At 40.2% G+C, this 12,515-nt stretch overlaps 1 protein-coding gene across 2 annotated transcripts in view; it reads right to left on the reverse strand.

Annotated features, from left to right (window-relative positions):
• LOC141096860 (cadherin-2A) overlaps positions 1–12,515 on the reverse strand; it is a 369,191-nt gene that overhangs the window by 22,356 nt on the left and 334,320 nt on the right. For both annotated transcript variants that reach the window (XM_073583706.1, XM_073583707.1), the window contains 4 exons: positions 4,282–4,467; positions 3,833–4,086; positions 3,175–3,317; positions 638–871 (listed from right to left, as the gene is read on the reverse strand). In XM_073583706.1, coding sequence (XP_073439807.1) covers positions 638–871; positions 3,175–3,317; positions 3,833–4,086; positions 4,282–4,467 — 817 coding nt within the window. The remainder of the gene's footprint in view (positions 1–637; positions 872–3,174; positions 3,318–3,832; positions 4,087–4,281; positions 4,468–12,515) is intronic.

Consider the following 12,515-nt stretch of genomic DNA (forward strand, 5'->3'; position numbering starts at 1 on the left):
TTTGCAAGATTTCGATGATTTACCGTAGTTGCAGGACGCTGGTTTGTTTAATGGAGATGTTTAGCTTGAACAATTTTTGTACAGGATAACCTGTGTTGAGTTACTTGGAATTAAATGTGTATTTTTCAAACGCAACTAAATTAAAATCTGGTAAGGGGCCTGAAGTTGGACTGGGGAAGACACGAATTCCCCCATCTGTATTCTGTTTGACATAAATAGAAACTTATGACTTTATCTGAAATGAAAAGGTTAATTGGGTGACTCTCGGATGGGACCAGATCTTGGATTGTTACACTTGTGAGCTTAGTGGCTTTTGGTAAGGTCAGAACAGTAGAGATGAGCAATTAGTTTCACACTGCCCTGGTCCAGAGTTCGGTCCGATCCTCTCTGGTAGACATTCTGCAGTTTAGCTTGGTGCATCTTATTGGGCGCAGAAGTGAATATGGAGAATTGGGTTGGATGCAGAACCAAGGCAGTGTAAATGGAGTTACTAATTTGTACTGATTAGTGCGGTTATATGAGGCCTTCTTACTGCTGAAACAAAGCCGCTGAAACCTGTGGTGGGACCTCAGATACCAGGGGTTAACGCATGCTAAACCTCTGTTATTCAGGGGGATCCTCTGACACAGACACATACCATTGATGCGTGTAATGGTCCAATTCTTCTTAATATCCATTGGGCTGAATGGGAGCTCAAAGATGAACGGTCCGGCATTAGGGTTTATGTCGGCATCTACTGCTGTAATGTTGATTGCATTTGGATCTGGTCTTTCACAAATTTCCACCTCTCTTGGGAAGACTTGTGGAGCATTGTCATTTATGTCCAGCAAAAAGATCTGCAATGTGCCTGTGCCGCTCATTGGTGGAATACCTAGGAAAAGCCATTAGGTCAATCATTAAGAAAGAATTAAGCATCTTTAAGGCTTGACACAGCTGTGTTATTCTGAATGTGGCCAAGGCACTGTTGGCCCCAGTCTGTACATGCTTGTATGACTGTACTGGAAATAATGGTGTCATTTTCACGGCTTTGGGTCACCAGGTGAAAATATATTCAATGTGTGACTTCCGCCTGTCTGTGTCACCGGTAGTATTCCACTAGAATGATCTTAGAAACTGGACATGGCTTGAGGAATTGTACGCCATGCTATACCGGTCACTCCTGTCTTTTTTTTTACATCATCATGAATTACACTATAAAAACTGCATAAAAGACAACAGTCAGAGTAGAACCATAAATAGGACGGCTTCATTTTACAGGCACCGATAATGCTCCCGCTTCATTATAAAGCAGCTGTCTTTCATTTACTATATTTACAATTTTATTGTAATATCAACACTCATAAAACATTTCAATCTTTTCATTAAACCTCAGCATTTATTAGTAGCCTATGTTATGCATTAGTATTTGGAAAACATTACAATTTCATGAGCCCTCGTCGCGATTATCCCCTGATCTGTGCATATCTAATAGGATGGTGTCAATGTAAAAAGCGATTTAATGAGATTACGTGGATGTGTGCGCACAATGGGGGAGGAAACAAGCCGAGATAATGGGCACCAGCAATGATCAACCTTTCTCCTTGTTGGCACACATCAGCCCATCTCTATCAAACAATATGATTCGAGTTGGTTTTATTTTAATTACGGTTACGATGAGGCAATATACTCTAGAGCGTTCTCATAAACCATCCGTATCCACTTCAACAGAGCAGCTGTATAATACATTCATTTACAACCGATTTGTCATAAATGTATTATGAAGAATGGGCAATAGAAATTAGCAAAACATCTAAAACCCAAATATCCTTCCAGATGGATAACCATGTATCAAATCCTTTTCCTATTTCCATGGAAACAGTTAAATATGATTGAAAAATATTTACACTTCCTATTTATAACGCCAAAGAGGCGGCAGACAAGTAATATGGATTAAGATAAGAATTTACTAAGACCTCGATTCATCAAGACCGGCGTTGTTCATGTCGATCTTGATGTCGGGGTGTGCTGAAGTCAGAGGCGCCTGCCTACTACTGAATGATGAGCACCTGAAAAGCAGCGTGTGCTGTGGGCACCACAAACCTTACTCCAGTCGCTGGAGGCATGACGCAACTCGTCTCTCGACAAGCAAAGATTACCACACCGCATCGCATCCATGCCTCAGCTTTGCTAGTTTTGACAGAGTTGCCTGAAATTGGCGTTAAAGTGGCAAAATTTCTTTGCACAAAAATTTTACAACTTTTCAAAGTGATTTACGACAGAATTCTGGAACAAAAGTTTTCATTACTATGTAATGTATTTTGCTCCAAAAACACAGCCAAACATGAATTATACCCGTTTCTGCTATAAAACAAATTAATGACATTAAATTCTAAATACACACAGTATATATATATACATATACTGCATATGTATATATATATATATATATATATGTTATGATTGGGTCACCGAAGAGGAAAGCAAGACCAAGCTAGGCCACAGAAAACCATAGAGGTTGGTAACTAAGCAGATTGCAGACCCCTGATCCTATCCACACAACTAGCAGTAGACGTGGAGCGTACCTACGATGATTCTAGACGCTCCAAATCTACTCAGGCATTCATGCAGAGGAACAATTACAATGTTCTGGAATGGCCATCCCAGTACCCAGACCTGCATATCATTGAACATCTGTGGGATGATTTGAAGCGGGCTGTCCATGCTCGGCGACCATCAAACTTAACTGAACTAGAACTGTTTTGTAAACAGGAATGGTCACAAATACCTTCATCCAGGATCCAGGAACTCATTAATAGCTACAGGAAGCGACTAGAGGCTGTTATTTTTGCAAAAGGAGGATCTACGAAATATTAATGTCACTTTTATGTTGAGGTGCCCATACTTTTGCACCGGTCAAATTTTGTTTAAATGCAGATTGCACATTTTCTGCTAGTACAATAAACCTCATTTGAATCCAGAAATATAACTGAGTCCATCAGTTATTAGATATATGAAACTGAAATAGCTGTTGCAAAAACCAAAACTGTTATAAAGAAAAAAGGTTAACATTAATAGGGGCGCCCAAACTTTAACATATGAATGTATATATATATATATATATATATATATATATATATATATATATATACACATATACGGTATATCTCAATAAATGCAATATACATTAATACATACCGCTGTCTGTGGCCAGAAATGTGGCATTGTACATATTGTTCTTCACATACATGGACTCCCTGTCCAGAACTGCTATAGTAGTAATCTGTCCATTCATGCCGTCAATTTTAAGCCAGTTTCCAGGATCGGAAAGTTTTGAATACCTAAAAAGAGAAAAAGAAATGTATAAAAAAAAATAACAATAAGAAAGGAAAAAAGATGGCGTGAGGGAGAGAAAGAAAGAAAGAAAGAAAGAAAGAAAGAAAGAAAGAAAGAAAGAAAGAAATACAAGGAAGAAAGAATGACAGGAAGATTGGTAGAAGAAAGGAAGGAAAGAAAGAAGAAAGGATGAAAAAAAGAAAGGAAGTAAAGAAAGAAGGATGGAAATAAAAAAGGAAGAAAAGAAGGAAGGATGGAAAGAAGGATGGAAGGAAGTAAAAAATAAAAGACAGAAGGAAAGAAGGAAAAAATGAAAGAAAGCAGGAAAGAATATGAGGAAGAAAGAAAGAAAAGAAAAAAGAAACAAAGAAAAAGAGAGACATAAAGAACAAAAGAAAGAAAAAGAAAGAAGAATTTTAGATTACCTACGCCTTTACACATATACACATATAAATATTAGAAATGCTCATGCAGCTGAAAGAGACTAGAAACAGAATAAAACTGTAACATGTCAGATTACCTAACTGTTTGCTGCATGTATCGATCTGGATCCTGTGCATTGAATGTCACAAGCACATTTCCAGGCATCAGTCCTTCTTCCTGACGTATCAGCTTAGGATTTGGGCTGAAATAAGGACTTTCGTTGACATCAATGATAGTAATGGAGACTGTGGCTGTTGACTGTGGAGGATGATGGATGCCTTTAATTAAAGGCACTTGGTTTTCTGCAGCTACTGTCAGAACAAACATCCTATTGGTCTCAAAATCAATTGGCTAGAATAACAAAAAATGGAGTTTGTTAGAATACATCATTCTAAAATAAGATGATTAAAATACAGTCATACTGCTAGACATAGCCAACGTGATGCCATTTGTAACCAATGCATATTCAGATATAATCATCCAAAGCGCCACACTAGGGCAGATGCCCGGCCAGATTACGGTACATTAGTAGTTCAGATTACTCACCTTGACCACAGTGACCAGCCCATCGTTACTGTTTGGATCTGTTCTGATGGTGAAACGTCCGGTTGCGTCACCGCTGACGATTCTGTACACCGTGTTCCAGGCATTCGTGTGTGGCTGATCCTTGTCCGTTACTGTAAGATTGGCTACGACAACATCAATTCGGTTTTCAGGCACTTCTCCATAGAACTACACCAGAAGAAAAAGAAAGAAATGTCATATAAGAGAGAAACTCTGAAGAGCTACAAAAATATTTACATATTAACATAATCAGAAAACAAACGGAAAATTCCTAGTGATTATGGCGTTAGGAGCGAGTATTAATTGACTGTCATTGCATGGTATTGTCATGGACCCTTATCTCCTCCGAACAGCGCATTGTCTCAGAACTAACGCTTACTTATCTCGTTCTGCATGGCATTGACTTGCAGGTAAAGCTCAGCTGTGAAAAGATTATTATGAGTAATAATATGAAGATAACAGACAGGCTGAGAATCACAAATGTTTAAATAAGTCATGAAATGAACCGTCATTCCTTAGCATTTAATGCTTTTCAGAGAACACAAATATCTGAGGCTGTGAGAGATCAAAGGGACGGCAGAGCATTGCAAAGCACTGAAAACAAAATGAAGGCCATTACCGCTCAGTCCTTTGTAAACTAATGCAATTACAAGCGCGGCAATATCAGCCTACGCAGTTCAGATTTTCAATCTAAAAGAAACTAAAGTCCAACAGTATTTACATGGTTTCCAGAAGCACAAAACGAAAAAAAAAGAAAAAATATTGGTATTTCAAAGAATAGAATAATACTTCTCTCAACAATACTTTATTCCACCAGATCAAACTTAAAGGCATTATCCAATCTAGATGACCCCCTGTTAGAATGCAACTGTGCATGGGTAAGAAGAGGTACATACAGATGTATGCAGTATTATATAATGGCTATGGAAATTAATTGGTGATAATAAGGTCATGTTCACACTTTCAGTATTTGGTCATTATTTTACATCAGTATCTGTAAGCCAAAATCAGGAGTGGGAAAATTAGAGGAAAAGTAGAAAAGAAACACGTCACCACTTCTGTATTTATCACCCACTCCTGGTTTTGGCTTACACATACTGATGTGTGGTGACAGTTTTCACACGTACCGGAGACACTTACACACGTAGACCCATGCAAGTGGATGGGTCTGTGCACATGTCAGTGTTTCTACGGGCCACGTGTCCATCGGCAAAACACGATGACGTCCATTCTTTTACTGTCAGCATGGGCCGCAAATTGTCCCGCACACGTCCACACGGATGTCATCCATGTGACACGCGTCGGCACCAGGGAAGAAGCGGCACAGTAAGAGCTGTTCCCCAGTGCCGTGTGAAGACAGCTCTCAACATTCTCCCCTGCTCTGCCGGCGATCAACGCAAGCAGGGGAGAATGATGAGAGTTATATTCAAGTGAGAATAATGACAGCAGGTGGTGGCTGATGTGACTATTCCTCCCATCAGCCCACACCTGCTGCCGCTAATAACAGTGACAGCAGGCAGTGGTCTGATAGAGTATTCCTCATCCACCGCCTGTGTTATAAATAAATAAACAGGTTCCCCTGTACATTTTTTAACCAGCCAGGCAAAACTGACAGCTGGGAGCTGCAACCCTCAGCTGTCAGCGTTAGCAAGGCTCGTTATCAAGATTAGAAAGGTCCCCACGCTGTTTTTTTTAAATTATTTAAATAATTTATAAAGTTGTGGCGTCCCCCCCATTTGTGACAACCAGCCTTGCTAAAGCAGGAAGCTGGGGGCTGGTATTCTCAGGCTGGTAAGGAGCCATGGATATTGACCCATCCAGTCTAAAAATAGCAGCCTGCAGCTGCCCAGAAAAGGCACATCTATTAGATGCGCCAATTCTGGCGCTTTGCCTGGCTCTTTCCACTTGCGCTGTAGCGGTGGAAAGTTGGGTTCATATTTGTGGGGTTGATATCACCCTTGTATTATCAGGTGATATCAAGCTCACGGCTTAGTAATGGAGAGATGTCTATAAGACACCTATCCATTATTAATCCTATAGTTGTATGGTAAATAAAGACACAGCAAGTATTAAGTATTTTATTAGAAATAAAATAAAACACAGTTTTCCATTTTTATTTAAAAAATAAAATAATGCCTAATTCCACTGAAGCCCTCGCTCTCCTGTAATAAAACAAAAATAAAAAAAACAACAATATTCAACACCTCTCCGTTGTTCTGAACCACGCCGTAATCCATGTCTGAGGGATTAAAAGTTTAACACTTCATCACTAAATAATGAAACGTTTGCCTGATGTAACAAATTTTTAGATTAGAATCATATTAGAACTATGTTAGAATGCTTTTTCAAACCAAATTTTTTTGATAAAAGGTTGTTTTAACTCATCGACAGCAACAGTGAAAGCAGTGTTTTTTAAAACATGGAAAAATGTAAAAACACAACAAAAATTGAAGTTCAATCATCTCATCCAAACTAACATTCTTGCTAATACAACAAATCAGATATACATATAATATATACAGTGGGGAACATAAGTATTTGATGCACTTCAAATTTTGGAAGTTTTCCCACCTACAAAGAATGGAGAGGTCTGCACAAGGCTGGGATGGGATGCAGGACAATAGGCAAGCATCTTGGAGAGAAGGTAACGACTGTTGACACAATTATTAGAAAATGGTAGAAACACAAGATGACTGTCAATCTCCCTTGGTCTGGGGCACCATGCAGGATCTCTCCTCATGGGGTAAGGATGATTCTGACAAAGGTCAGGAATCTGTCCAGAACAACATGGGAAAGAAAGCTTGGTCAAGAACTACAGGAAACGTTTGACCTCTGCAATTGCAAGCAAAAATTTCTGTACCAAATATTAACTTCTGTTTTTCTATTGTATCAAATACTTAATGCAATAAAATGCAAATTTATTATGTAAAAATCATACAATGTGATTTTCTGTTTTTTTTTTTTAAGATTCTCTCCCCCACAGTTGAATTGTACCTACGATAATGACAAGGTAATAATAGAGGACAAAGAAAAGGCTGAGATATTAAACAGGCACTTCTCATCCGTGTTCAATGAACTAACTGTTCCAGGGATCATTCAACAAGGCAAAAATCAAAGTTCATCACCTGATATAATTAGTTTACCACAAGAAGAAGTATGCCTGCATCTGAGCAAATTACACATTGACAAATCCCCCGGCCCAGATGTCATTCATCCACAGATACAGAGTGAATTGAGCTCAGTAATTGACCACTGTATCTTATATTCTTAGACTCTTGTAACAGGGGTGCTGCCACAGGATTGATATAGTACCAATATTTATGAAAGGTAAGAAGGTGGATCCAGGCAGCTACCGTCCTGTAAGCATGACATCAGTAGTCTGCAAATTTTTTGAGGGCATTATAAGAGATGAATTGCATAAATATATTGCAAAGAACAATATAATAACTGGCAACCAGCATTTATTCATGAAAGATAGGTTGTGTCTAACTAACATGTTGGGTTTCTGTGAGGAGGTAAGCACAAATCTGGATGTAGGTAATGTGACTGATGTGATTTATTTGGACTTTCCAAAGGCATTTGATACTGTACCATATAACAGCCTTATATTGAAGCTACAGAGGCAAGGACTGGGGGAAACTATATACAGATGGGTAAGGAATTGGCTAAATGACAGGAAACAAAGATGTCATAAGTGGTACGTTCTCTAAATGAGATATAGTCAGCAGTGGGGACCGCAGGGATCTGTGCAAGGACCGATTCTTTTTAACCTCTTTATTAACAACCTTTTGGATGGGATTGAGAGTAAAGTGTCAGCCTTTGCTGATGACACCAAACTATGTAGGATACTAAAAACTGACCTTGACAGTACAATTTTGCAAAACAATCTGGATAAGATGACTGAATGGCAAACACTTGGCAAATGAGGTTTAATGTAGATAAATGTAGAGTAATGTACCTGGGATGGAGTAATCCTAAGGCCGGGGTCACACTTGCGAATGTGATGCGAGAAACTCGCATGAGTCTCGCGCATCAATACCGGCACTCGGGACCGGAGTGTGCGGCTGCATGTATTTCTATGCAACCGCACACTCCGGTCCCGAGTGCCGGCGACAGTGCCCGGGTATTGATGCGAAAGACTAGCATGAGTTTCTCGCATCACACTTGCAAGTGTGACCCCGGCCTAATGCTGCATATACAATAACTGGGTCCATACTTTGGACTACAGAACAGGAGAAGGACTTGGGTATTCTGGATACAAGTAAGCTGAGAAGCAGTACTCAATGTCAAACAGCAGACAATAAAGTGATCCCAATTTATTGTTACCCCTTCATAAATCACATCTAGAATATGGGATCCAGTTTTGTTTTCCACATTTAAAAAAGGACAATCAGAAATTAGAGTCAGTTCAAAGGCGGGCAACTAGATTATTACAAGGGATGGAAGGCCTCTCTTATGATGAAAGGTTGGAAAAGTTGGGCTTGTTTAGCTTAGAAAAAAGACACCTTAGAGGGGATCTCATTTACATGTATAAATATATGTGTGGTCAGTACATCTGACTTATTCCTTCCATGGACCATACTAAGGACCAGGGGGAACTCATTATGGATTGAAGTAAGGTGATTCTGACAGCTAAATAGGAAAGGGTTCTTTACAGTTAGAGCAGTCAGACTGTGGAATACCGACCACAAGAGGAGGATGATTTCCTCAATACACATAACGTAGCTGGTTAGTGTTAATTTTTAGTGACAAAATTAACAATTGGTGGAGAAAGGTTGAACTTATTGGATCTAGGTCTTTTTCAACTTATGTAACTAAGTAACTCAGTAACTAAGTAACTCATAAAAATTACAGACCTCTCCATTCTTTATAGATGGGAAAACTTGCAAAATCGGCAGTGTATGAAGAACTTATATTCCCCAATGTAAATATTTATACAATTCTGCATATGGCCAAATATATATATATATATATATATATATATATACACTAGCTGAAGAGCCCGGCGTTGCCTGGGCATAGTAACCAAATGTGGTTAGATATAACAAATTATAATGATTATATTGCACATAAAACCGTGCATCTAATCCTATCCTGTGTGATACTGACTGCTGAGCCGTGTATCTAATACTATTCGGTGTGATACCGTCTGCTGAGCCGGGTATCTAATACTATTCTGTGTGATACTGTGTGCTGAGCTGCGTATCTAATCCTATCGTGTGATACTGACTGCTGAGCTGTGTATCTAATTCCATCCTGTGTGATACTGCCTGCTGAGCCAGGTGTCTAATCCTCTCCTGTGTGATACTGACTGCTGAGCTGTGTATCTAATCCTATCCTGTGTGATACTGACTGCTGAGCCATGTGTCTAATCCTCTCCTGTGTGATACTGACTGCTGAGCTGTGTATCTAATCCTATCCTGTGTGATACTGACTGCTGAGCCGTGTATCTAATCCTATCCTGTGTGATACTGGGCTCCCCCTGCAGTCTGTGTCAGAGGGTGGTCTGTGTTGGCACGGTAATAAATTGTGTTATTTCCAGCCTTACAGAAGGACGATAACACCATAGAAATGATAAGAATAATAGGCCTCAGTTACCACAACTGTCTACAAAGAAAACTGTTGCTGATAGCAACCAATCATAGCTCATTTTTCATCTTTTAAACAGCTCTGGGACAGCGTGGCGAGTTTTGAGTGGCGACTTTTGTGTTTCGACTTTTATGTGGCGAGGTTGGTGTATGTGTGGTGAAATGTGTGCTGAGGGTGGTATATGTGTTGAAGCACGTGGTGATGTGTGGCGCATTGTGTGTGTGTGTTCATATCCCCGTGTGTGGTGAGTATCCCATGTCAGGGCCCCACCTTAGCAACTGTACGGTATATACTCTTTGGCGCCATCGCTCTCATTCATTAAGTCCCCCTTGTTCACATCTGGCAGCTGTCAATTTGCCTCCAACACTTTTCCTTTCACTTTTTCCCCATTATGTAGATAGGGGCAAAATTGTTTGGTGAATTGGAACGCGTGGGGTTAAAATTTTGCCTCACAACATAGCCTATGACGCTCTTGGGGTCCAGACGTGTGACTGTGCCAAATTTTGTGGCTGTAGCTGCGACGGTGCGGATGCCAATCCCGGATATACATACATACATACGGTATATACACACACACATTGAGATTTATATTTTAGATACAGTATATATATATTTATGCATAAGGATCTATATATATATATATATATATATATATATATATATATATATATATTTATGCATAAGGATCAAAAGTATACAGAAGGAGAAAACCTTGTCCAGTATATATAATAAAAATGTCTAAGATAACACTGGACAATCCCTTCAAGAAAATATTGTAGGTATACTGCATCCATAGTGGCACTTTTGTGATATTTTTATTAGTTGAGTCAAATGATAAACTCAGCTTTTTTATTCACATAGGACAATGTGGGCGAGCCTCTGAAAAATGATGGGTGACCCTCAATAAGCTAGCCATATACCACCAATAGTTGAACGAGAAGCCAAATCGCAATACCTAAGACAGAAATGTGTTCCTCAAGGATTCGCGTCTCATGGACTATCTGGACTGAATAGCATTACATAAATACATGGATTAGTAAACCACTGAACCTCGTAACAACATCCTTAACATTTTAGTGTTATTTAATTCTGACAGCTGACTTTCGTCATACAAACGACCGCTGATGAGAATCCACGTTCTTCGTGTCCGTGACTTATTAGTGGGATGATACAAAGGGCTGTGTGTGATGAGCAGCTTATGTGTCGAGGCTCAGACACTATTGTTGAACAGTTATTGATGGGGCTGGAAGAGACGACTGTCGGGATCTGTTATTGTTTCCTCCCCACACCCTGTCTCAAGCTTCTCAGTGCAGCAAATGGCAACCATTGTCTACTGTTTGTAGTACAGCAACATTTAAAGAGGAGCTGTCACCAACCCTGACATGTTTATTTTAGCAAATACGGTACTTGCATTGTTCAGGAAATATCAATTTTAGTGCATCTTTTTCATAACTCTCCACAGTACTGTTTCTGTGATTCCTCCTAAACTGGACAGACATCTGTCTGGGATGATTTAGTGAATCCTGCATTGAGCAGGGGGATGGACACGAAGACCCTGGAGGTCCCTTCCAACTTTAACATGCCAGAATTTTAAAAATATGCACACTGTCAGGATTCCACTCTGTTGCATGTCTGATAGGTCAGCTCCCGATTTTTCCTCCTTTTCTTAATGGATATGACCACAACTTTGCAAGTCGCCTAATTGTGGTCAGGTGACGACCACTCAGACCTCGCAACAGAGCAAAATATTGCACACTGTCAGGATTCGTCAATTTTAGGTGAAGGCTGTAAAATTCCTTTAAAATGATATTTGTGCTGCTCGATAATGCATGCAGCCAGGTATGCTTTACTTTGAAATGCCGATGCGTTTCAGAGAAAATATAGTTTGAGAGTCTAACCTGGGACTAGAGAGTAAACTGATTAGTCCAATGACATCCCCATCTGGCTTCTACCTGCTCTGCTCCAGTTGACTAACAAATCTCTCCTTATGTACATACATATATACCATGCTCCAATGTAGCAGTCAGGCTCTAATTCAAGTGGCCCGCTGTTTGGCCAGCATGAATACAATGATAGGTTCCATTTAAAGCACCACTCCAGAGTTTTTTCTATTTCAGGGCTGGAGTGGTGACACTAAGTTACATTCCTTAACCCTAGTCTTATTCTTACCAGCCGCTGTCTTCCACTGTGTCCAGTGCTGCTCCAGTTTTGCGCCATCTTGCAACCACAGCTTCTGACTGTCAGAGGTAACAATCACAAGCTCTCAATGTACGTCTATAAGGGCCTGGTTCTGGCTCTCATAGACTTAAGCCCCCGTCACACGCAGCGAGATCGCTGCTGAGTCACAAGTTTTGTGACGCAACAGCGATCTCACCAGCGATATTGCTGTGTGTGACACCTATCAGCGACCATCCCCCCTGCTGGGTATCGCTGATCGTGCTCAAAAGCCCTGGACTTTTTTTGATCGGTGGTCTCCCGCTGGCCAGCACGCATCGCTGCGTGTGGCAGGCGGGAGAGCAACGATCAGCGAACTCCCAGCTCGTATCCAAGGTAAACAGCGGGTTTCTAAACGCCGTGCGGCGCTTAGAAACCCTCTGTGTACCTTAGATACCAGCGCGCTAGTGCAG

The sequence above is a fragment of the Dendrobates tinctorius genome, unplaced genomic scaffold (assembly GCF_039654945.1).
Source record: "Dendrobates tinctorius isolate UK_male_01 unplaced genomic scaffold, ASM3965494v1 ptg000081l, whole genome shotgun sequence".
Classification (NCBI taxonomy): Eukaryota; Metazoa; Chordata; class Amphibia; order Anura; family Dendrobatidae; genus Dendrobates; species Dendrobates tinctorius.